Genomic DNA, 25,913 nt, shown 5'->3' with positions numbered 1-25,913 from the left:
GAAGGTGAGAAAATTACTGGGGTTTGTCGTGTTTTTGAATTTTTTAGCTGTATTTTTTGGCAGCCTTTTTGCTGGCATGTAGACATGTAAAGAACCCTCTAAACTGAGCAATCCAGTGGAAAAAACCAATGGCTCCTGTAGGTGGGCTGGTAAACCCAGGAGAACCCAGTGTGTGGAGCGATACGGGTGCGGATGGTTTGATCAAGTTGTTGCATTAGGCCAGTGCTGAAACACACTGCTGAAGCCTTTGGGAAGCTTTCACGTCAGCTTCCCGAGCCCTGTCTTGTGCGGAGAGGCGTCTGTGAGCGGTACTGACTCCTTTTCCTGTACGTGACTGACTGAAAGCACAATAAAAGCACAGAGACACACAACTTTTATAGGACTGCCTTTCTCTCTACTGCTGTGCGAATGTTCAATGGTTTTCTTACAATTCAAGTAACCAAAATGTGTCCATGTGCCATAAAATTAATCTGAGATAATGCACAGAAAACCCCCCAAAGCCAGCAGAGGCTGTGTGTTGAGAGCAAAGCTGCTACAGAACATACTGGTTTCATCAGTTTTCATTGAAAACCTCTGCTTTGTCCCTGTAACCACACATTGCTTGTTTTGCCTCACACCACACCTCATGGATCTGTAAGGTAACTGTACTCCCAGTTCCATCAAGTCAATTCTTTCATAAAGTTCAGATTTTAACCCTGGGTGTTTTTTTTTTTTCAACCAAAATAGATGTCAGAACGCATTATATAGCAAGCTAATAGTCACCTCGGTCTGTTTTCTTTTTATTATTCAACCAACATCCCTGAGAGAGACAATTCCTAAGAAGGTAAGTTGAGGTGTGTCATTGTGGAATCTGACTGTTAGAATTCCACGCTATTCCGCTGATTTGTGTTATTAAAGATAATAGTGATTTGTTGAGGAGGCGAGAGAGAATACATACATGTATGTGCCTACGGATTGGTGTTGGTAATAATAGCATCACATCTTGCTGCTCAAGTTGTTTAATAGGTAATCGATGCACACTGTTAAACCTGCATCATACAAAATTAGTGTTAATTAGCTGAAGACAATACTGTTAATAATAAAAGCTGTTAACAATTCTAAGTTACCATGGTCATGGAACTTTACATGAAAATACAAAGAAAGGGTGTCAGAATAGTGTCAGCCACGAGTGCGAAAGCAGAAGCATTTCCTAAAATGTAACCAGTCTTGCTTGTGCTTTTTCTCCCTGGGAGAGCCCGGCTGTTCCGCAGCCTGTGCGCCCGCTGCGAGGCTTGCTGGAGGCGGAGGCAGTCCTGCTGCCACCTGGAATCCCCGTCTGTGTCACTGCATACAAGGAGATGTAAGTTACATGCTACTTGTCCCCGGTTTGGTCAAGTAAATACCCTGACCAGTAAAGAAGGTGACCACTGAATATTCCTTACACAGCCGCGTATTACTGCCAGAAGTCCACCCGCCCGCTCATTGTGGCCTCTCAAAGGCTTTCAGACCAGCTTGTTGTAGGTTAAGTGATGCTGCTGCTCACAACAGAAGTAATTTGTGCTTTTACGTGGCTGACATAGCTTTGGCTGGTTTGTAAGTTAAACCACCAGGAAGGCCCATATTCCCTTTCACTTAAAAACGGTGCCCATCCCTCCCTTAGTGCCCTCTAGGCCCCTGGCCAGCTGCCTGGGACATCCCTCTGGCAAAAGCTCACTGTCCTGGGGTCGTTGGTTTGTGAAGGAAAGTATCGCAGACGCTACGGAGATTCTCCAGCACCAGACCGGCCGCGCCCATTCAGAGCGAGTAGATGAAAAGCCGGCCGCCCAGCCGGGCTCTCGCCGAGCTTCTCTCTGCTGCCACTACAACTTCTTTCTGCAGATACAGAGCAAAGGGTTACCGAGGGCGACTGCAGGGGTCTGACTGCTGTGAGCTTCCCTGGGGGAAACCAGACTGTGTCCCTGTCATGGACATCGCACAGAACTGTGATGGGGAGTCACCCACCTCATCGGAACAGCGGTTACCAAAACCATTTGGGAAACTGGAAGAAGCTGGAAACAGTTAAATAACTCCCCTGCCAATGCAAATGCTCTGGGATAAGATCGATACAGATGAAGCAGGAGCATGGTGCCGCGGCAAGGGAGCACAGCTGCTGGGGGAAGGGTGCTGCAGGAGCCCTCCCCGCTGCCTGGGTTTCAGGTGTTGGATTAGGCACCCTGACTTCGTTTAGATGCATTTACAGTTCCAGGTGTTTCTCTGCTGCACATTGTAACAGCAAGAAGCCAAACACTGACTGCTGAAGCCCTCAGCCTGGTGCTGAGGCTTTCTCCGTACTTACACAGAGAACCCCAGTTCCCACACCGGTTATGGCAGGGTGAGCAGAACATTGGACTCCCCTCAGCTGGACAAGCACTAAGTAACCTTCAAGCAGCAACAAAAAAGGATCCTCAGTGCATCACACAAACACAGGGATTGACTTTTGATAAAATAATGGGCACTTGAGGCAAACAGAGAGAAACGGTACGCAAACACATCCAAAATCATTCAGGAAAGAACTGGGCCTCTCTGTGCTCGGAAATACACCGCACATGAACAGCGCTCGCTGCCAGCGGTAGCCAGGACAGCAAGCGGGTCAGTATTGCCTCACTGAGCACCCCTCTGCACGCCCGCTGGTACCCATGCTCAGCCTGCCGTGCCACCCGTCAGCACGCTCCTCAGCTGTTCAGATTTTGGGCTGTTTTAAAGTGACCTCTTTCAATTCAGGTGTCAGGTGCCAAAATTTTGGCAACTCCAGAGTTCATCCACCTTTTAAATGGTTTTATGTACCAGCTCAGAGAATGACTGATTTATCTATGTAAAGCACTTAAGACTTCTGCAAATGAGTAAGATGCATATACAAGCCAACACCTCTTGTTATGTGAGTTAGAAAGATGTTACAAAGTGAGTGACAACAGTCATTTTTCTCACCTTTCTTCCCGATTTCACAGTGATAACAGAACTCCCAAATCTTGATAGTTCCTGTAAAATAACATTGCTTGTTATAATGCAATTATATATATATTTATATATATATATATAACATGCAAAGGTGTTTTTTAAAGTGGGACTTTTACTGCTTTCAGTAGTCTGTTTTCTAGTTACTCACCTCAGGAGAAATCAGGACATACTGGGCCTGAAGAAAGGAGAAAAAAAAATAATCAGTGGAGAGACCCACACTAGGATAGCATAAGACCAGTGCAGTAACCCTGGCTCCTGAACAGCAAAGAAATTCAAGAACAAACAGGAGGAGCCAAATCACACAGGTCCAGAAACGTAAGTAAACCACCTGTTTTCTGAAACCAAGTCAGGATGCACTAGATACCTGTGCTGGATGTAATTAACTAGCAGTCATTATGACCTCATGCCCTGATTTTTTAAACGCTTTTTATGTGTTCTTACCCAGTCTTCAGGACAGGGAGATACCCATGATTTGCAGTGGCTTGTCACGTTCCCGGTGGATGCCTGCTTTCCGTTGTAGATATAAACGCGGCCAGACGCCCCGCTGAACAGTACCGTGGTGATATCGTTCGTTCGCAGCGGGGATGTCACAATCATTTCATCTGCAAATATGACAAGGATGACGTAACACATCAGAAGTGAAATAATGCTAAATCAAAGCATGAGAGAGTCAGCATTTACATACCGCTAGATGCCACAATTCCTATTAAAGACAGTTAAAATGAGTTCTGGCTGAGTTACTTAGGATTTCAGAGCCGCCTCCCCCCACGGCACGATGGAATAACGGTACAAGCCCACTGAGGACGCAGGCTGTGTTTAGCACGTGTATCAATACGTAGGTGACCAGTCTTCCCATTGCCAAATGTAAAACATTTCACTTCTCAGCTAGATTCATCAAGCTTTACCTAGTCCGTCATTATCCAGGTCACTCAAGTATACATCTCCTCCAAAGCGAGAAAACCTCCTGTCCCCACTGAAGGTGCTGAGCAAAGAAGGCTTGGTGCTGTCTGCCAGGTCGTACACCAGAGCCAGGCCAGCCTGGTGCAGCACCGAGGATATAAATGAAATCCTGGACAGGCTGTCTGCAAAAACACCAGCAGTAACAGAATGTGAGCCTCAGGTGTAGGAACTCAGGTTTAATACCTGCAATACACTGACAGCAGGTAATGCTGGCATTACATGATGTGGACAAAATTAATGTAATTTATGAAAAAAGATTGAACGTTATATGGCACTAAAAGTAACTAGCATAGAAACAGTCTCTTAACAATAGTATCGGGGGGGGAAATGGGTTCAGGTTAGAATTCTGCATTTCTACTTTCCTAGTTCCTTACTGCCTGCTGCCAGAATAAGGACAAAATACTGTGTTTTTTTAACTCGCAGTCTACCAGCAAATCACTGCCACATAAATGATGCAAGGTGGTAATGCCACTTAAGCTGATTTTAAGGAAGGGAAAAAAAACTCCGTTGAAGTTGAGGTATAGAGAAAGAACTCTACATGTCAGGCACTTACAGGTGATTACAGCAATTATTTCTCACTTTTGGGTTTGTAGGTTTTTTTAATTATGTGGCAGTATAAAGGTCCCTTTTCTAACTTTTAACTTTGTATCTGTCCCTGGTCATGCAGAAAGAAACAACCCAAAACAGAAATGGTTTCCAGCTTTCAGGACGTACCTGCAGTAGGGGCACCCACCACCAAAACTGTCCTTGTGATCCCAGCCACAGACATCACACCGCTGGCCAGAGACAAACCCGTTCTGCCCATCGCCTGTGAGATTTTTCAAACACCTATGTCATTTCTACAGACTGTCACGTCACTTCCAGTTATCCCTAAGCTCCCGGACTACAGAAGCAGCCCTACCTTGTCTCCAGTCACTGCAAACCAGCGCTTTGTGCTTGGGGGGTTATAGCCATACACCTTCCCGACGCTCTGTCCCACAGCCGATGAGAAGGGATTGCAGCTTGAATTACGATGCAAAAGATATTTGTATATTTGGCTAGGCTTGCTCCTCTTAAAATATTTTCCCCTTTTTAAGTCTGGAATAATAGCAGCTGCCAAATTCCAGAAATCTATTTTAGTGATTCCCATGCTTGTTCTAACTAGTTAACGTTTAAAGCACATACCTGCTCTGTCTATCCATTTACCACCCAATACATTTTTGTGTTTGGTTTGCTTTTAAAAATGCTATCTTGAAATAAATGCCACAGGATTATTTTAGCTGCACTTTTGTGCCCCTTCTCCCCCTCCCCAAGAAAACCCAAGAAATTCTCAAGTATCTCTAAATAACAAAGACCCTCTCTATAGAGGGTCTAAAAAACCCCTCTCCATAAGGAAGGCTGAAGGCATGAAAATATAATTTAACAAAAATATTCTAAGCAGGACAAAGAGGAAACTTCCTGAAAAGCTGGAAGTCTAATTATTACAAATGTTAAACATTGTAAAAGTAGGGCAGAATGGAGGAGAGAGCAAGCTGTCGTACACCACACACCTGGAACAATTCTTCCATGTAGGGCTACCGATCAGCAGCAACGTTATGTTCTCCAGCTGGCAGCTGCCAAGCGAAAATCCGAACCAAGCATAGTTTTCTTCCCCTGTTACCATCCAGTTGGCATCCTGTACTGACAAAAGTCCTGACAGACCAGAAAAATACGAATTAAATCTCGGTGTACCCTGGCATAGAAAAATCTGCCAGCAACCTTCTACTGATTCACCGTGGGACAAGTTTCTATACGCAGTCACACCGCACATGACCCGGCGCCGTAGCTTGCTCAGCCGGCAGCTGGTGGCCAGTGACAGCCTTTATTCACGCTAGAGCTGTCGGTCAAGCCTGCCCCAAACTAGTGACTCCTCCTTAGGGACAGGCCAGCACAGAAACCATTTACCAGAACTTGTAATTCGTCAGAGGCGGTGGGTGGGGTAGCTTCAGATAATCCTGGCTTTAAGGCAAATCATCCTGTTTTGGTTTCACAAAAATGTCAGTCAGCAGTATTTTCAAACCCGTTTTCCCTGTGGCTTCTAATTTTACATGAAGTAGAACAAGCCACAGAAATTAAGCCTTCCTGGAAGTCTCAGCTACGTGGCTCTGACAAAGCTCTGAACACCTGCGTATCCCGCCCAGCCCCTCTGGACCCGGCTTAGCCCCACACGTGGCCTTCCCTCCCTCAGCACGATGGTCCTCACCACCTGCACTCATTAGCTGTATTCACTTGTAGCGTTCCCCTTTAGCCACCTGAGGAGCACACAGAATGATAAAAATTCATCTTTGGAGGTACCTTTGCCAATGCCCAAGGCAGAGGTGAGCCTGCCCTGGTACCACCAACACGCAGCGGACTCGGCTGCTTTAGCAAGGCCTTCAGCGCCGTCCCCCGCAGTGCTGCTGTACCCCAGCTGGGACACTGCAGCCTGTGTGGGTGGAAAACCAGAGGGGAAACTCCTGGTTGTGATGCCCTCACAGGGCAGCGGTTAGCGGGCTGGGACAGTGGAGTGCCTTCGGGCATCGATCTTTAGGCTCATCCTGCTGAACACTTTTATAAATGATCGGGAAAAGGCAACCACGTGCCCTTCCATGAGGTTGGTGGATGACAGGAGACTGGGGGCTATCGCTTGAGGGCAGGGCGACCATTCAGAGGGCCCCAGACAGGCTGGGGAACTCGACAGGAACCTCACAAACCTCACAAGTATGAACACAAAGCCCTGCCCCGAGAAAGAGATGCTCCAGCAGTGACGCAGGCTGGGGAGCAGCTGTGTGGAAAATGTCCTGGCGAGCCTGGCAGGCAGAGTGCTGAGCACGGGGCTCTGACAGCAGAGATGGCCAGCAGCATCCCAGGCTACACAAGCAGGAGCATGGCAAAGAGACTGAGAGCAGGGCTTGTTCCCCCTCCCCTCCTCCCTAGACCACACCTATTGCTCAGTTTTGAACCCCACAGAACAAGAAAGATGTTGATAAACTGGAGCAAATAGAGGGCCCCCAAGATGGCCGGGGGCTGGAGCACTTGTGCTGTGAGCTGAGACTGGCGGACCAGGACTTACTCAGCCTGGAGGAGAGGAGCTTTTGAGAGGACCTAACGGCACCTGCCAGTACCTGTAAGGACGTTAACAAGGAGACAGAGCCAGGCTGTGCCCAGTGCACTGGGGTACCAATGCCTTCTGTGCCTCTGACTTCACTGGGCGTGGGGGGAGGACAACAGGCATAAGCTGAAGCAAGAGAGGTTCACACTGGCTGTAACAAGACATTTTTCCCCGATAAGGCCAACCAAGGAGTGGAAAAGCTGCCCAGAGTGGCTGCACAATCTCTACCACTGTGGGCTTTTAAGCTCTGACTGGACAAAGCCCTGCGCAATCCAGTCTGACTTCACAGCTGTCCCCTTGGGTAGGAGGCTGGACTAGGCACCTCTCAAGATCCCTTCAAACCTGAATTATCCTACGATTAGTTAGGAATAAATGAACAGTCACATGAAATATGGGTGGGTTAATCTACCCAATAGATATTACCTCGGTCACTCCTGTTGAAATAAGAGTAAAATGCAACCACAAATCCTCTCTGCTGCCCACCACCAGGTGCGTACGGAGAGCCCACAACCAGATCAGCATTTCCATCTCTATCAACATCAGCTGCCAGGAGGGACCAACCAAGATTACAGTAGGAATACTGCAATAAACAATTAGTTTAAGCCTGACATTGAACTGAAACCACCAGTTCTGTAACAAAATAGAGCAATTTTCTTCTAAAGAGCTAACTTTGCTTCTGATCAAATTACCCTCCCACTCTCTGACTTCAATTTCATTTTCTTTGAGGGATTTTTGAGGGCCATCCATCTTTCTGTTCACCCTGTTGCCTCCCCTGCACTGGAGTACAAGTGTATTTCCCACGTACAATCAACCCAAGCAAGCATCTGCTTGCATCATCCCCATCAGTCTAAATCCCCTTGCAATTAAGAATTTAACATTCTTTTTTTTTAAGCCCATAAGCGCCCTTCCCCCACCTCCTGCCTGGGTAGCCCTGTGTTAATCTGACCCATTTACCTGACAAGTTATGGTAACGTTTGGCTGAGATGCCAAGCCTCTTCCCTCAGTGCCAAAATAGACATACACAGCACCCTACAGCAGGGAAAGCAAACACAACATGAGAGCACCTGCATGTCCACACTGACCGAAATCTGGGACAAAGCACAAGGAGTAAAACAGTTCTGCAAGGGCTATTAATAAATATTAATTTACATATAAAATATTAGAGCCTTCCCCTGATACTGTCTTTTCCACCCCAAACCTAATAACACCCGTGCTGCAATGGTGCTGCTATAACCAGGCAACAAACTTAGAGACGTACAGAGAAGTACATTTTCCTCATACTGTGGGTAAGGACAGTATACTGGATATTTATATTTGTTAATACACACATTCAGGTGGCTCAAAATTTGTTAATTATTATTTAATGCACTGGTGCACAGTGCCAAGTACAACAGGTGCATGCAATTTTCCATGCCAGTGGGTCTACGTGAAAGCATTTAAATTCCTATTTAGGCAGCTATTTTAGGATCTGAAATTCTGAAGAGTTTTAAGCTTAATGGATGTGGTTTAAACCAAAACATTTTGCTTCTCCGTTCGTGTGAGCTGAAAATACTCAGGGACCGTTATGTGGGCTTATCTGGTAAGCTGCAAGTCATTAAGCCTCTGTAGCTTGATTATTTTATGAAGTGTGTCTGTGTTTGTATCACACTTTAGATATCATCTGTTGGCCTGTGACAGTGACAAGCGGATGACAAGGCTCACTGACCCATGATGCCCGTTCCAGACTCTCTGTTCCTAAACAAAAAGAGTGCACCTGTATTTTATGAACGGCTCCTTACGTTTCCAGCGCATCACTGCTGCAAAGTTGGAATCTGATTTGGACTGCTAACGTGCAAAAAGGCCACTGGAAGAGACACACAGGCAGCTGCCACTGCTCTAGTCAAAGTACCCACAAGGGTTAATAACCCTTTGTGTTGAAATTGCAGTGTGCCTTGAGCAACAAACAGAAATTCTCATTTTGCTGCTCAAAAAAAAACAACGCATCAATAAAAATGTTCTGCTCGGAGGGAAAAAACCCCAAGAAACCCGTGTGTGTGGCTTACTTTGTAAGTAAGAAACTGAGATCCCACAGAAGGGGCTCCAACTGCCAGATCTGGCAGTCCATCCACATTGAAGTCCAGGATGGCCAAGGCAGAACCAAATCTTCCTGAAGGCTGAAAGAAGAGGGAATGCTCTCATGAAAATAACCGACACTTTCAAGATGAAACCATCAAAACCTAATGCACATCTGCAACCACAGCACGGGGAAGAACTGGAAGCAGAGATGAGAAAAATCTATCCCAAAAATCCTTCAGATTTTCTTAGTGTCACTGTTCTCCCAAGCCACAGCTGCCATACTAAGACACTAACTCGGCTGTGGAGGTGCTAAAACGTGCACTACCTGCGCAGGATGTGGTGCTGCTTCGCTGTCGCCTCTGCCGAGCCTAATGCCCCCCTGGGGTTATACCTGTGACCCTTCCTGTTAACAGCATCATAGCTGTGAACCACCACAAGGTGAAAGGCAGCAGCTGGTAACGCCACAGTGTGTAAACCACAGAAAGAGATTAAAGGGAAATGTATCTCATCTCTCTCCATTCTCTTCTTTGTAAATAAAGATTTTGTACAGAGGATCGTCTTTATTACTCAAAGAGATGATTTGATCCTGCTTCTCAGTCACAAGCCAGTCACCATGTCGAATTGTAGTTTTCTCATTTTTTAAAATAACATGTACTCTTAGTAAGGACAAACTATTGTTTTGTGAGAAGTTATCAATTAATGAAAAAATGTAGCTTTGAAGGGATTGAAACTTAAGTTGAATTAATAATTTTCAATGAAAAAGGAGGGGAAAGATCACAGTATTTTCTTAAATGCAGGGACCAGCACGAGCTATACTGTGACTTACAGAGACACTACCTCAGTTTTATTCAAGGGCAAATTATGTTCTAATACCCACTTATCTGACACAGCAATAAAAGTGAACCTACAGGTGACCATTGCTTTAATTGTTCCTGTAACTCCGGGAACAGTTCCTTTTCTTGAAAAGCATACAGCATCCTTTTATCAGGGGGGTGTATTTCAGGCATAATCCTCACCCATATTAATGACACTGTTGCTCAGTCAAAATTTACCACATTTTCAGGCAAAAAAACCCTACAAACACCAGATATCTGATGTGACCCCTCACCTGATGACCCTGGAGCACTTGGTCAGCTCTCTCATCCAGATCCATGTCCTCTGGCGGCAAACCTGACTGGTTGCCGTAGATGACATACACCCGCCCTAGCTGAACGTGGCCCAGCGTGCTGTACCCTGGCGCTCCAGCCACCAGGTCCTCGTACCCGTCCCGGTCCAGGTCAGCTGAGGTCACTGCCCTGTTCAGCAAGGGAGGCAACAAAATCATAGCGTGAGCTTCCAGACTACCACAACATTAGCAGAAAATATTTCCACTTCTTTCATGTAAACCAAGACCTTGTCTTTCCCCACCTATTTTTGTAAAAATCTAAACAGCTTTTTTCATTTTATATATTTGATTTTTGTTTTCTTGAATTAAATAAAAAAAACCCCAGAGCCTTGAACATTCATCTTCCATTACGGCACCGGAGATCTGTAGGAACTGCTTTTTACTTACTGACACAAGGCACCCGAGAGGAATCAGAGCAAGGAGGATGAACAAAGGCTGCTTGCATATGACACAGAATATAAAAGATGAAATTAAGTATCTTTTTAACAGAACCTCTGGTTTAATCGATGGACTTGACAGTAGATAAGCAAAGGGATCACGTGTCTCAGTAACATGCTGGAGTTTAGACAGGGAATGCGGAGACAGAAGAACTAACTACTTTTAATTTGGCTGGTGTGAAGTAAACTCAAGAATTAAATCTTCAGGTTTTGAGCCAGAAGAAATAAAGCAAGATGAGCAGCATTCCAAATTTATTTTAATTCTCTTCCCTGTTGCAGGTCAAGCCAGAACCTCTCAGGCAAGGAGAGAGAATATGCCTCTTTCTGCGTCCTGAATCTGTCTCCCTACTGGTCCTGCAATGTTTCCATGAACACCTGCTAGGCACCACCAGTGATCAATTCGGGACAAACAATTAATTCTGCAAAAACATCAACTGATAACCAAAAAAGGGTAACAATGTTCCTACACTGTTTAGAACTAGAGCCTGATCACAGACAGAACACTGAGCTCCTTCACTAAGGAGAGACTGCAAAAAAAATTACAAGACCACCCTTCCACAGAAAGAGGTTATCTGACCAGAACTCACAACTGAATGCAAATTTTGCTCTTGATACAGTTTTATGCAATACTGGCACAAAGAGGCTTACATTAACACCTGAAAGGTCTTATGGGTGAACCTGTTGTTCTGGCCAGATAAAATAAGCCATTCAGCCAGATTTGCCACTAATTGATTTGGACTATCACCTTTCAAGAGTATCCAAGGAATAAACATTAAAATTTTGGTGGGTACTCAAAATTTTCAGAAATTAAGAGGGAGGCGGGAGGGAAAAAATTACCAACCATCCAAGTCTAGCGTAGGGTGAAGTCAGAAAATATGAAGCTGATGGCTTGGAGATGTGCTTAGATTTCCAAGGTGTTGCTGCTAATGCTCTCCAGACATTGGTTGCAAAACCACGGTTTAGCAAGCGGAGGGAATTCTGAATTAAAAATAATGGAGAGACACAAGAATGGTTAAAAGACAGGCTGAAACTCTAGAACAGGGGTCCTCAAACTACGGCCCGCGGACTAGATACGGCCCCCCAGGGTCCTCAATCCGGTCCCCGGTATTTACAGAACCCCCCATGCCCCCCCTCCACCCCCACCCTGGGGGTTGGGGGGGGAAACCAAGCAGCTGCAGATGACTGCCTGCCACTTCATCCGCGCGCCGGCCCCCTGTTTAAAACGTTTGAGGACTCCTGCTCTAGAACTTTATGGAGCACCTCAAAAATCAAGTCACCAACGGTGGAAATCACCACATTGATCTAAGTGCTCTCTGACTCAGGTCACGAGCACCATTTTCTAGAAAGACAAAGATCTGTATGCTCTAAATGGAGCACTGCTAACTGCTCACTGCTATGCTTTGTTGGGACTTCTTACCCTCAAAAAGTGATTGTATGATTCTTAAATACTAAAGATACATTTCTGTTATATTTAGCACTGCAAGATGCACTCTAACTTCATTACGCAATGAGCAAAGCATAAAAATTTAGTATTTACAATGTACATATAAATATACAGATTAACAATGGTGCTGGAATCTCCATGTCAGAGAGTACTGTTGACATCCAGAGACCCTGCTCCACCATGCAGCACTTCAGACAGAAGTTAAACGTTTCATTACAGAGCTGAATTCTACCTGACACATTTGTTGCTTCTCACTTACTGTTGCCCAAGGTTGCACGTTGAACTGAACTCCTCTCTCTGTAAAACTGATATTCTTTTCAAATGTTTTTGTAAGCAAAGAAGTCGCATTTTTCTGATGTTTGTGTTTTGACTGTTTGCTTCTGCTAAAATAAAGGCAGTCATAACAATTAATATAACTGAATTAATGGCTTGAGTATTTTATGACAAAGCTAGGAGAAGCAAATATATTGCATGTAATCAGGTGACCATTTCTCCCACATATAAACAGAGTTCTCAAAAGAAACCAATTAAGCTGGTTTCTCTTGAGATGTTTGCCAGAGGAATACACACACTCGTGCTCCAAACAGCGGAGTTCTGTATTTCTGTACATAACCCAAAAGATCTCTAGTTATTAATAGTTCACTGTCCACACTAGCAGAAGACTTTCCTTTCATCAGTAAATCATTGAACCTTCAGAGCCGTACTTACTCGTAGCTGACCTTGTGCTCGCTTGTGCAGTTTATAAACAGAGGGTTCTCGGGCAGGAAGCAGCCACTGAAAAAACATGCAGAATGCATTTTAAATGTTTTCCCACAATGGAAGTGAAACTAAAAATACACCATCCTATTCTTACTGGTTCCTCTGTTATAAGTCGTCAGATTCCTCAAGAAAGCCTGCTTATTCAAATTCAGAGCACCACCGTGATCCTTAGGAACCCCTTTGACATTTATTTTAATGACCTCCATTAGGTTCTACATGAATCTCACATGTCTTTATATAATGGAAACGTATTGCAACTTGTCCTGCTAATTCTATTGATCTAAAGCACTTTTAATGAAAGTGCCATTCTGGAACAAAGAACACAACAGATTATGCCATATTGTATTTCAAACATCATTTTCCCAAAACAGTTGCGGTGGTATTTTCCATATAAATGCATGGATTAATTGCCACTGTTGGTCTTACGAAGTCATTTATGGTAAGGTTATACTTGTAACAGAGCAGTGCAAGACTAGAACTTCTATAAAAACAGGGCGTTCTGAGCTTCCAACACTAGAATAGATACCCTTACTCTTTCTCATCCGATTTTCCTTCAGTGTGTGAAGGCAATATTTGACCTCCCCTAGGAAGGGCCACCTTTGCTGGCTGATGACAGCAGCCAGAAGGGGCAGCCCCAGCCCCAGCCAGGCCCGGCAGAACCTCAGGGCAGGGCTATGCGAAGCTGAGGCAGCCCCTCGAGCACCGCTCAGCACCCCGGAGCCTTGCCTGGGGAAGGGAGGGTGAACACGTAACAAATGTGAATTCAAGGTCTATGTCATCCTGCGTGCCCAGGTAAAAGACAGCCACAGAAATCCCTTTGTCCCAGTGAGGATTTAAAGCTCAGCACCTTTTCTAGGAAAGAACCTGCCTTCAGGAAAGCAATTAATGGGTGTCAGAATTGGACTACTGTGCTCATTGCAGGAAACACGCCGTACCTGGTTCCACTCTCCAGCATATGGCTCGTCAGCTCAAAAATATTATTTGTCCAGAACGCCATGTCATCCACTCCTCCCAGGAAATACTCATTGAACTTCTCCACCAGAAACGGAGATTTACTAGCATATGTTGAAAAAAGCTAAGAGACAAGCCACATACTTAATAAGATGGATTACATTGTCTTCATGCTGTATGTTCATTTTTATAAAGAAAACTGAAAACCAACCCTGCTAACAGCAAGCCTTTCTCCAAACCTGAAACAACAAGAAAAAAAAAATCAGAAACAAATTTGCTTAATTTAATAATATTTAATTATTTAAACAGTTCTTTGCAAGGCTTTGGTATGGGAAATACTATGCAAGTCATTACATTTCCTTGTTGGTTGTTAACATAACTTTTAAAGCTGTAATGTGAGAATTAATAATATTAACTTTATTGCTGCCCTTAGTTTGGAGGGATTCATTCATGGTATTTGTAAATGCTGTGTGACTATTGGTAATTAACTGAAATAAAGAATACAGCTAGGCTCTTTATGATATTCAAAAGCAGACATCGCCAGGCATCCGAAGCCTCTTTTGAATTATTCTTGGACTTGAAAGGATCTACATAAAGTGTAGGTAAGCCATCTGTTTAGGTATGCACGCTACTCCAGTACATGAAATTTATATTGCTAACATGCCACAATGCAATGGTACCTGAAGATGCAGCTGTTTTGAAATAAATAGGCATAAATGCATTAAATAGCTAAGACGCTGAATATGTGGTGTAATTATGAATTTAACAGTCATTAAGCAGTCCAAATTTGTATTCTAGCCATTAAAAAAAGATCAGCTGTTTTACTATTTTGGGGTCTAGTAGGGAGTCTATATTGCTGGCATCAATGCAAAAGGCATATCAAATAGTATCATCATAATTTTCCTACATGAAAATTTTCACTTTATGAAAAACCAGACAAAGCTATTCTACTTACAGTTCAAGAAACAGCAGGTAAGTACAGTCAGTAATTGTGCTTTCAGTTATGATCTCTTTTCCATAAAATTCCTTATAGATAGCTGCTAGGTCTTTGACTGGCACATACCTTAAAACAAGACGAAGGTATTATAACAAGAGAATTCCCACATCCCCTGATAAAAGGTTCTGTAACAACAGTAGCCTGCCTTAAAATGTTCTAAATTTCAAAAGAAGGTCATGCCCGCAAGCCCAGGACTGCAGGAGCAGTTACTCTTTGCAGCGCTCTCCTGTTGAGGCTCAAAGGCAGTGGCCCACAGAGCCGTTCCCCTAGGGCTGCTGCTGGTGGCTTCCACACTGCTCACACTGGATCCCCGGCTTGGTGATCACCTCAGCCTGGAGGATGTCCTCCAGCTCTCCTCTGCGCCGAATCTACTCATGGCCAAACAGGCATTTCCCACAGCTGGGCCAGAGTTTTATTAATGAATGGTGCCTTCTACACCTGGAGCAACCACATCCTACTCAAACAAAACAACTCAAATGACCTACTTCATCAACAGGAAAAGAAAAGAGTTTTTTATTCCAGTTAAAAACTGTGAGGGAAAAAAAAAAAGTGTATATCTAAAACTGCTGCTTCTTTTTATGCTTTTACAACCTGTCTGAATTCCACAGCATCTATAACCTTAGACATCCTCAACTGCCAAAACTTTAAATGGAAATCTAAGTGAGATTTGTTGAACTAATTGCTAGGACATTCCAGCAAACCCTTTTCACTGATTATTTTATATATAATTATTTATAATTCCCTTCAGATAAAAAAAATTAAATCCTTCTTGCTGTTCCTATACATAAACCACTTTTTTTTCTTCTCTCTTTCCATTTTTTTATGTCAGAGGACAGTAAATATGCATACAAGGAATACCAAACAGAAAAATTCCAAGAGCCGCAAGGATTTCTTTTGAAAGAAAGATAAAGGACAGCATTTTGTTAAAACACAGAAAGTAATCTCATTATCTTACCAATTCGATGCCAGATAACTGAAGTCCAGCTCAAACTGACTCACTACATCTCCTCCTGTGGATGGAAGAATGAAAAAACCCCACAGAGCCCAACAATCCAAACCTGGTAAGTACCTATGGTGGGTAACAGCATGACTGAAGCTGTGTATGGCCATGCTATCTATGCTTATATGGTAGATCCTCCAGCTATACATTTATAATACAGAAATGGTTCACCTGAAAGTATGCTGCATATCTTATACATCCAGAGAATAAGAATATTGTAAAATTTAAAATCACAGTAGTGACTCCATTTCAACATTAGCATCCTTCAGCCTGTGTTTTGGCTTTAGAACAAGTGTCCATATGTCCTACCACACCTCCTGCCACATGCAGCATGGGGACAGGTATAGCAGAGCTTCACAAGCTGGGGGGAAGAGTGAGAACACAGTGCCCACAGGACCCATTCCTGGCTCCCGCACTGCATGGGGTAGGAGCCAAAATCACCCACTATGGTTTTGAAGAGGACTTCCAATATTATTGCAATAGAAGGATCCAAAATCAGCAAACGGAAACGTTACCAAAATCGCCAACATTGTGAGCTTCTGAGTATGAACCACGAAAATCAATCTGGAGAAAAAGAAAACCAAGAACACTGTCCATTTATTTTACTCATTCTTCCATACAAATGTACAAGCAGCAACAAATCATCCAAGCAGCCCTGATGTTTACAGGTCCCAAACCTGGCCAACTTCATTCTTACAGAGTTTGTGACATTACGTGTCTCCAAAAACCTTCCTGAAACAGGGCTCCAGCTTTTCTTTTCCCTCCTCACCTATGTCCAAAGCTAAGCTATCTCTTCCAATAAACCCAGTTATATCAAGAAATAAAATAACACAGGCTTACTTCTCCCATGGCCTTGAGAAATCCTTGGTCGATGCTCAGGCTATGCCAGCTAACATCTGCCACCATATGTGAGGCAATTCCAAACAGGAAAGCCACCAGCTTCTCTGTAGCCTACACAACAACAATCCACTTGTAGTCACAGCAGTAATTTCACTCCTATCCTTCAGAAGAGTTGAGCATTTTACAGAAGTACATTATACAAGCATAAAGGTGAGAAACTCTTATAATCCAAGAATTTAGCCTGAGAAAGTGTTGACCACTCATTCCTTGATGCTGGAGACACGTTTTTGTGACCTGAGAAGCTTTAAGCACTTCATACAGCCCAAGGCCATAGAATTGCATGGTTGACATTAGGACACCTTGTGTGCTTCCAAGTTAGATGTGTACTAAAGTGTTTTTCTGGACTGGGGACAAACAATTCCACTTCCAAGGAGCGAAGCCCCTCTCCCACCGTGGGTGTTGCACGGGCACACAGAGGAGAGACCGGCATTCCTGTGCAAGTGCTGTTCACCATAAAAGTACCTGATTAAAGTCCAGATATGAAATCACTCATTCTCACAAACAGAAAAGTTACTTGGAATAAATTTATAAGCAACACTAAATTTCTCCAGAAAAGTCTTCTTTGCCTTGAATCACTCTAGTTTCCAGAGGTCTTAAAAAATCTGTAACTGAATCATAGTTTTTGATGAAGTGGTACTTCCCAAGAGTCACAAGGCCAGTATCACCGCTGGCCCGACAAAAGGCAGGCAGACTTGTTTAGGTTTTAAAGAGTGCATACTCTCAAATGTTGCTCCACCTGGATGACTCTCCTGAGCAGAGAGAGAACAGCAAATTCTCCAGTAAGGAAAAAGAAAATATTACCTTCAAAATAATTTTCACTTCTGAAAATTTGTTTTTCCTCTCCTCCTGTGTAGCTCATATACCATAAACAAAAGCAAATCAGGACTAAGTCCAAGGTTTCACAAGTGTGAATTCTAAAAGACACATGGTTTTCAAGCGGCTAACACACAACCAGATCGGAGAATAACTCAAGATCACCAGTCACATTTGGATGTTTGGTCCCAAGAAGTGTATCATAAGCACCAGACCACGCTGGAGATAACTGATAGTCATGGGAAAACCGTAACATTTTTGTCTGGTAAAGATGAAAACAGGATTTCAAATTTTCCTCTATCAGCACAGACTTTAATTTAAAAACATCTATTTTTTCTACACTTCCCAAAGGATCAAATTGTAACAAGTAGTGAAGGTGAAGAAAACAGTAGAAAGCAAAGTCAAAAGTTAATGAAATTTTCTTACTTCTTCCCAAGGCTGAGGGTAATTCCTTCTGATGTAGTGAATACTTGCGCTGAGAAATGGTGACCAGTGAGTGTCTTCAGACACATCATGGAATATTCCTATTGCAATAAAATTGTATCAGTATTTGATCTATTCTTGGGGTGGGAGAAGAAAAAAGAAATAGAAAAGGTTTTCCCCATGAAAAAAAATACAGACTCTTGTTCAATTTCGTATCGTAGAGATGATACATTTTGCAATCCACTTACATGAGAACAGCCAAATGAGATGTATTTTTATATGATTTATATTGTCAAAAAAGATACTAGATTTACCTTCTAAGATTTCAGTATGAAGCACTGGAAAGTTTTTTGCCTGCTCCCTTTCTGTGTGCCTGTGACTAGGTACAGTACAACGAAAAACTGCCTCCCAGATGGAGAGGATAAAGAGAGCTGACCGAGAAGCTTTTGACTAAATGAATGCATCAAATTGTAGGGCAGGGAGGCTGATGGGCATGGCAGCCAACTCAAAATACCATACTTTCGGACAGGTAGCAGTTTCCACAGGGCGGAGGAGGGCTATGTCATCATAATCATCATTTTCAGCAGAAAGGCACACTTGCCAAGATGCAGTCAGTGTAGGAGCAGAAGGGCAGAGGAAAGCAGGAAAAATCAGGTTTTCCTTTGACGCGTCAATTATTACTCTCACTTAGATTTATGCAGAAGAGATTATGTAGGACCTAACAATGACCTTGCCTAAAAATTTCTGTGTACCTACATAAAGCTAAGGGCAAAGTGACGACGTGACAAGATCAAGCAGCATGATATTAAATTCTCTAAGGGGGAAGAAGGTAGGATTCACTAGACCAAAATTAAATGTTCACAGTGCAGACTTCTACACCTAAGTTTGTCTCCTGCCTGCAAAGGCGGTCTGGATGGCTTTGTTCTTGATCTAAACCAGCTCAGATCTGCAGAGGTCCCTATTTCTTCCACACTGACTAAGGAGATGCTGACAAGTGCCCCAAGTGAAAACAAGGGAAGAAGGACCCCAGCTTCAGTGAGGGAATATGGGCTGGAGGCTGCAGGTAGAGAGGCTCTGGCTGCTATAAGGCAGAAGTCAAAACTGTTAGAAAGGGAAAGATGAGATGGAAATAATCAATTTAAGGTAGGAATTGAAGAAATCCCAGGAGAACATCAGTCCTGAAAACAGGGCAAGCGAGACTGAAGTTTGGGACACAATCTTAAGCAGAGCCAGGCAGAACACCAGGAACAGTGACCTGGTGACAGCAGACAAAACTGGTATTGAATGCCAGAGCAGAGGGGCAATCTGGATTTGAACTGGGTACCACAATGTAGCAACAGAGAAGATCCCCCATTAGGCAACCCAGATGGGGCAACCTGCCTGTCAGGATATAAATCAAATGGCCTGTAGCTGGCATAAGCAACAGTCAGCATCAACAACCTGTGACTGAGAAACAAGAAGTCTAGCTGCCACTATGTGCTTTTAGACTCTAAGTAAAGCAGGCAATGGGAAAAGATGAGGAAAGTGTCCTTGGAAAGACAAGGATTTTGCAGCTTGAGGCAGGAAAAACAAATACTGAGGTAAGCAGAGGCACTGGCAATCACCTAAAAAAAACCATAAAAGATGAGGCAAACCAAGGATCCTAAGAACTCTTTGAATTTCATGGACCTGAATTTGCCTGACCCACTAACATAAACCACCTCCCCTGCTTCACACTTTCGGTAAGATCTTAGCAACCATCTGGCCAGATGCCCTCACCCGAACCAGGCATCACCGCCTTGTCTCTGCTGTGTGCCTGAAAAACCAACAGCCTGTTGTTGGAGCACGGGCTGCCTTTGTCCCATTTGCTAATTGCCACTATCCAGATTTACCACTTCGGTAGCAAATACCCTGGAGCAAGCCCTAGCTGGCTGTTCTACACCTCTGGTGTTGCTGGAGAAGCTGATTACGCTCAAGAGCTGATCCACCAGAGCTGCAAAATCAGGGGACCACCTGCAAGTCAAGACATACTTTTTACAGCCATTGCAACAGGGAGGTAATTTTGTAGTGCAGTCTTTAGATCTTCAAGCAGCAAAACTAAGACTGACTTTAATTTCAAACAGGAACCAGTAAAATGTAGAAGACAGCAGTCTGGAAAAGAAAGGCTAACTAGGATGTTACTCCCCCCGCAGTAAGTAGTACACTGTTCTGGTTTGGTGGGGTTTTTTTTATATTTTCTTACTGTCTGTGTGACTGATCTGAAAGCAACCAATACTTCCTAATACAGAAAGCAGCTCTAGGGTTTCCCTAAGACTTAGAAAAAAAGATAAATTTGTCCTCTCAGTTTCTCCCTAAGACAGCACTCAGTAATCTGACCTAATTTAATCAAACAGCATCCTTCTCTCAAACTGCCCTACACATTAGTTGAAATTACCCAAAAGTTAATTTCTACAAACATTTTCAAATGTATTATTTTCTTACAGAGTTCTACAAAAAGGCTCAAAATACTAACAAAAATGGTAGATGTTTTTGCAGGAAGGTATTTTTGACCCTACTTCATTTCCTACAACATAGCTATTTTCAACCCTACCAAAATCTATAGGATTTTCACATAAAAATACAGGTGTTACAATATTTTACTTAAAAGCTTTTCTTACCTCTTTTGCAGATCATAGGATAAAAGGCATCAGGATAAATACTCCCAGCCTGAAATGCATCTTGGTGGTTTAGTAATAACTGGGGGAAGGATGGGGAAAAAAGGAATCAGAATGCCTTTGCAAAGCATGAAAACACAGTTTACTGCCAATATAGAAGAATTTAAAATATAAATATCCAGCAATATAATATTTTATATTATATAATATTATGTGATATATTATACAGTATGCAATATATAATATAATAAAATATAAATACCAAATCTATAAATTATTTAATTTAAATATCCAGCTTCAGCAGCAGCAGCAGCAACATCTCACACCATTCCCGCCCCCCAATCCTTGTAAGCAAAACTAAACTGATCGATATACACTGCAATTTGAAAGGCCATTTAGGCAAGTATTCATATGATCTAACTTTAGGAGCTGGTGAAGTCACGAGTTCACCTTCTGAAGGTGCCCTCCTCCTGGGCTAAGCACAAAGCCTGGGCTGCTAACTCCCATCCTCTGAATCACAGCACAGCTGTCTACAAAGGGAGTACTTCCCTGGAGCGATCTCCTTTGATAAAAGATCGAGTTATATAAAACGGTCTTCTTTACACTGCCCTAAAGGATATTAAAAACGCTTCAAACAGAAAACACATACAGGGGTTGCTCATACATTTATGAAAACTGTCCACGTGTTTACAGTGCTCAGCTGGATACAGCCCACGACAGAAAAAGCTATTTGCACCAAGCAGAAATCAGTTCAGTGATGTATGCGGTGCACCAAATTCCAAACCTTGCTGCCATTTTGCTGTCCTTATGTTTATTACATCTCCGTTCCAAAAGTCCTCAAGCGATTCTAATAAAACTACTCATAATGAGCATGATTTAAGAAGATGGGAAAACATGCGAGAAAACACACAGAGTATAAACACATCATTATAATTGCTACATATTTGTAATAGTATTCAGAAGGAGTCAGAAGATTTTCAACAAAAAAAAATGCAAAAATACAGTCTAGGCACAATATTTACACACATATTACTGAGAATAAATAATAAAGAAAAGAAAGGCAAGAAGACAGACAGAAAAACATTCAGAAGAAAGGTGTACACAATTAAGCAATAATATGCTTCCTACCTGTCTATAATTAACATTCCCTTCACGCCTAGTGAAAAATTCCAGAGCTCTATGTGCTGAAAAACAACATATTGAAGTATTGATTTACAGGTAGTGTGGCCAGGCCCCTGTTTTTAGAAGCATTATCAATCCCCGAACACACTGCATTGCCGTCCCCAAGCCAAGCCGCACAGGTGCACCTGTACGCGGCAGAGGGCACATTTCCTCACCGAGGGACCCAGGGAGGAAAGGCCGTTGCGGTGGCACCTCTGGGCACTGAGGTCTCCTCAGTCTGTCTCTAAGCCCCAGCTCCCAGGCCGACCCACAGAGCTGAACCCGCAGGGAAAAGGAACTCCCCACATCCAGAACTGAGCTACAGCCACGACCGACACCACCAGCCCCAGCGTGGATCCTAAGGGTCCAGCTGGAAAGGACCCACATTAAACATATTTAAATATCACTGTTGCCCTTAATGTTGAAAAAGGTACTTCAGGAATCAATGCGGATGTTTAACAATTTGATTAATTTTTAATGTGTATGAAAACAAACAGAAATCTAAAGTCAGCAAGGTAAATACTACTATTTATTCACTGAATAGGCAGACATTCTTAATGCAAAAATATTTCTTGAGCAAGCATAACAGGACAATGAAATACACTGACATCGCTTTTCTTTAATGAAGTCTCCTTCTAATTAATGTTAGATCCTAAGGATAATCTATTAACACTATTATAAAAATGCCCAGCGTTGCCTTTAAAACTGTTTGGTTGAAACTGCACATGTAGGTTATCTTCATGCCTTCCCACACTATTTACAAACTAAGGCTGATCAAGATAACCCAGAATATGCTGATTTTAATTGAATCTTTACTAAATAAACCACAACACAAAAAAAAAAAAAAAAAAAGCACCACCCCCCCACCCCCCCCAATAACCCACTTTCAATCTGGAATAAGACCTAGACAAAACTATATGGGTTTGAATGATCTTTGACTTTGAATTTTACTCACTGATCTAAACCATCCTTAACAGATATGTTGAGATACCTTAAGGACCAATCTTGTACTAAAACAGGAATAACTTAAAAATAGAAATAAAAAAGCATTTTAAGGCTCAGCCATTTCAACACACATCTCCATTCCCAGTGTGGGAGGTCTCATCCCCCCCAACTTCTCTCCTTACTCCTGTGGGTCCAGGTCCTACACATTCACCTTTGGAACGAATTCCGTGAGCGCTCCCACAGCCCCACAGAGCCCCACAGCCCCACAGAGCCCACAGCCCCACAGAGCCCGCAGCCTGCCACCAGCCCCGGCCTCCAGCGGCACGGCTGTGGCAAGTAGGGCACAGCACAGCTCTGCCCAGCATGCAGGACATGAGCAACATTTTGAACAGGCAGAGCTTTTCACTGTTTTAAAAGTACTTTCGGAAGTCTGTCCTGGATAGACTTTGGTGCTGGGTTTAAGTCGGAGGAGTTTCTTTCTTCAGACTGTTGGGTATTCCCCCCCTAGGAATACTCAGTGTTTGGATTTGGTAATAGCTTTCAGTATTTATCATCATGGGCTTTTACTCGCACAGTAACAAAAGCACTGATTTTAGCAGCATCAGAGCTGACCCCAGTTTAATGTCATTTTCAGACAAACAGACAAAAGTTGTTGTAAACCATGACCCAACAGTTCAGTGTATGCACTACCCTCAGACAACCAACATTTTTAATTTATATAAATCCAGGTTTTCTACAATATGCTTCCTTGATTAGAAAAAAATGTCTGCTTTGGGATAGATCCGTAAACTGTTTCTCTTTGCAGATTTCTTGCAAATACACTCTATTCTAACAAATCTGTTATTTCAAGTTTTCAGAAGCTCATAGTAGTTAGACCCCCTAGCTTGCAATGATGTATGCACATGCCTAACCTCAGGCAGCGCGACGTATACCCATTGCTATGGGTTTTTTAACGTATGGTTAAGAAAAGCAAATGGCTGCAGCACACTGACCGAGGGTACAACACTCAGCAAGGGAACATATTCTCAGTCTCAAATGAATGCCATTAATAATCCCAGCCTTTAACTTGTTCAAAGTGGTGTGCATCCAGTAAAGTCTGAGATTACCTAAACAGAGACAACATCATACGTTTTACTATGTTTGAGCAACAGATTTAGAGTCAGAAACAGAAGAACAAACAATTGAAAATGTTTCAGAATAACCTCACACTCCTCAAAGAGTGTTTTGCAAGAGCTACAGCAGAAACCAGATTTTAAAAATAACACATGTAAACAAGAAATTCAGAACAGAAATATTTCCCCACTTTGATGTTCACTCAGCTCTGTCCTTCATTTCTACAAATCTAGGCTGTTCAGGCTAAAGATAGCAACATACCAGAAAGAGGCACGGAACAAAAAATGTTCACAATGTTAGTTACAGATACAACCCCCTTACGCTATTTTATGCAGATCTGTTTTATGCAGATCTGTTTCATGCAGATATGGCAAAATTAATACATGATGGTTTGAAAACACAGCTACCACGGATGATCTGTGTTATTCTCTAGTTTAAATATAACAATCCCATAAACCGCATAAAGTATTCCTCTTCTTTCTCCAAAGCAAACCCAGTCTGCCTAAGCCTCACTGACACAAACATCCCAGTTACATAATGCCTGTGTTTTGGAAGACAGAAAAATACGCAACCAAATTGATTCAAGCATTTTGCTTAAAAAAACAGTAAATTTTCGAACTCCAAAGACAAACTACTCATTTATCCTATGTGCTATTCACATTTTTTTAAAATGATGTAGAAAGCTCATTACTTTATTCCCTCCCTTAGCTTTCTAGCCAAATCCAAATTTACTTTTCCCAAGCAACTCAAAAGACAAAAAAATTCATCCCAAACACGACTTACCTATTTCAACATGTGTTGAAATTCCACTTGGGATACATCTTTGACAGCAATAGCACAATATAACCAGCAAAACAGACCAAATCTTCAAGCCAGCCATGACGCAGGCTCCAACGGTGATTTCCAGATGCCTGGAGCGGTAGCACCGTGACCTTTGAAATGTGGGTTACGGAGCATGCCTTTTCTTTCGGACGTATCGCTGACACAGCAAGTAAACGACTGCCGTTATTTGAAAGGCTGTTTTATACCAATGCTTTTCTTTACCTCAGATAAAGTCACCTATAAAAAAGAAATTATCTAGAGGTGTTCTTCACTCTTGAATTCTGCAACCTCTCCGGGGTTTGGGCAGCACAGCAGCAGTCAGCTTTCTGTTAACGTACAAAAGCACAGCACAGAAGAGCATCCTCCCAGTTTGCCCCGCTCATGGTGAGCTGCCCTTACAACAGATACGTCAGAGTTCACAAAAAATCAAAGCCGATTGCCAAAGCAGGATTAGTAGAAACACACTCGCTCCCGACCCGTAGGCAGCACAAACTCTCATGCTTTGCTGAGCTGACAGGCCATTACACACGTGCGTTTGGGTTTCGCGACCCAGACTGAAAGGCAGACCGATACAGGGGGAGATCCTGCGCGCTCCTGCCGTGCGTATTGCTGCGAATGCCTGCCTGACTGCAACGGCTGGGCATGCGGCGGCTCCCAGCCATCCTCCGTCCCCCGGGCCTGGCCGCCGGGCCGGGCTGCTCTGCTGGTGCCCAGCGGGACCGTGGCACCGAGCACCGGCTTCACATGGCCCTCGTGGCAGGGGCTGACCGTGGCTGCTGTGGGACCCAGCAGATGGAGGTGAGGGCCACTAGCTCTCATGGCAGAGGCTGACCATGGCCACCACGGGACCCAGCAGATGGAGGTGAGGGCCATGGCAGAGACCAACCATGGCCACCACGGGACCCAGCAGAGAGAGGCAGGGGCCACTAGCCCTCGTGGCAGAGGCTGACCGCAGCCATTATGGTACCCAGCAGACAGAGGTGAGGGCCACCAGCCCCCTCAGCACAGACCGACCATGGCCACCACAGGACCCAGCAGACGGAGGTGAGGGCCAGTAGCCCTCAGGGCAGACGATCAACCACAGCCATTATAGGACCCAGCAGACGGAGGCGAGGGCCACCGGCCCTCACGGGGCACTGGCCACTGCCGCCACGGGACCCAGGGGACCAAGGCAAGGGCCACGGCCCCAGCGCGACCACAGCCCCCCGCGGGCCGGTGCCGCTGCGGCGCAGCCACCAGCTCCCCCGCCGCCG

At 43.7% G+C, this 25,913-nt stretch overlaps 1 protein-coding gene across 5 annotated transcripts; it reads right to left on the bottom strand.

Moving 5' to 3' along the window:
* Window positions 1-982: 982 nt before the first annotated feature.
* Window positions 983-25,175, bottom strand: GPLD1 (glycosylphosphatidylinositol specific phospholipase D1). 5 transcript variants are annotated; one of them, XM_040588933.1, is made up of 25 exons: window positions 24,622-25,173; window positions 21,748-21,803; window positions 20,623-20,701; window positions 17,990-18,087; window positions 16,691-16,801; window positions 16,366-16,414; window positions 15,806-15,860; window positions 14,809-14,916; window positions 14,065-14,092; window positions 13,838-13,977; window positions 12,852-12,917; window positions 12,403-12,523; window positions 11,541-11,677; window positions 10,206-10,392; window positions 9,085-9,195; window positions 7,997-8,071; window positions 7,466-7,622; window positions 5,463-5,604; window positions 4,835-4,934; window positions 4,648-4,741; window positions 3,879-4,055; window positions 3,415-3,575; window positions 3,122-3,148; window positions 2,944-2,994; window positions 983-1,851 (listed from the first exon to the last, which is right to left on the bottom strand). In XM_040588933.1, exons 1-25 carry the CDS (start codon window positions 24,716-24,718, stop codon window positions 1,774-1,776), a joined length of 2,505 nt encoding a protein of 834 aa, XP_040444867.1. In that variant the 5' UTR covers window positions 24,719-25,173; the 3' UTR covers window positions 983-1,773. The 5 variants fall into 5 exon arrangements, with proteins under 5 accessions (XP_040444867.1, XP_040444866.1, XP_040444868.1 ...); XM_040588932.1 differs by having other exon boundaries at window positions 12,403-12,526; window positions 24,622-25,172; XM_040588934.1 differs by lacking the exon at window positions 9,085-9,195 and having other exon boundaries at window positions 12,403-12,526; window positions 24,622-25,175.
* Between the last annotated feature and the right edge of the window lie 738 nt (window positions 25,176-25,913).

Source organism: Falco naumanni, chromosome 3 (assembly GCF_017639655.2).
Source record: "Falco naumanni isolate bFalNau1 chromosome 3, bFalNau1.pat, whole genome shotgun sequence".
NCBI lineage: Eukaryota > Metazoa > Chordata > Aves > Falconiformes > Falconidae > Falco > Falco naumanni.
This window is presented reverse-complemented; position numbering and strand designations above follow the sequence as displayed.

Excerpts from the sequence above, each read along its gene's own strand:
- GPLD1 (XM_040588932.1), bottom strand. The coding sequence starts at position 24,718 with ATGGCTGGCTTGAAGATTTGGTCTGTTTTGCTGGTTATATTGTGCTAT. Across the intron at positions 14,917-15,805 it reads AGTTATCTGGCATCGAATTG|GTATGTGCCAGTCAAAGACC; the intron begins GTAAGATAATGA and ends TCTTGTTTTAAG. Across the intron at positions 3,149-3,414 it reads CTCCCTGTCCTGAAGACTGG|GCCCAGTATGTCCTGATTTC; the intron begins GTAAGAACACAT and ends TCCTTTCTTCAG.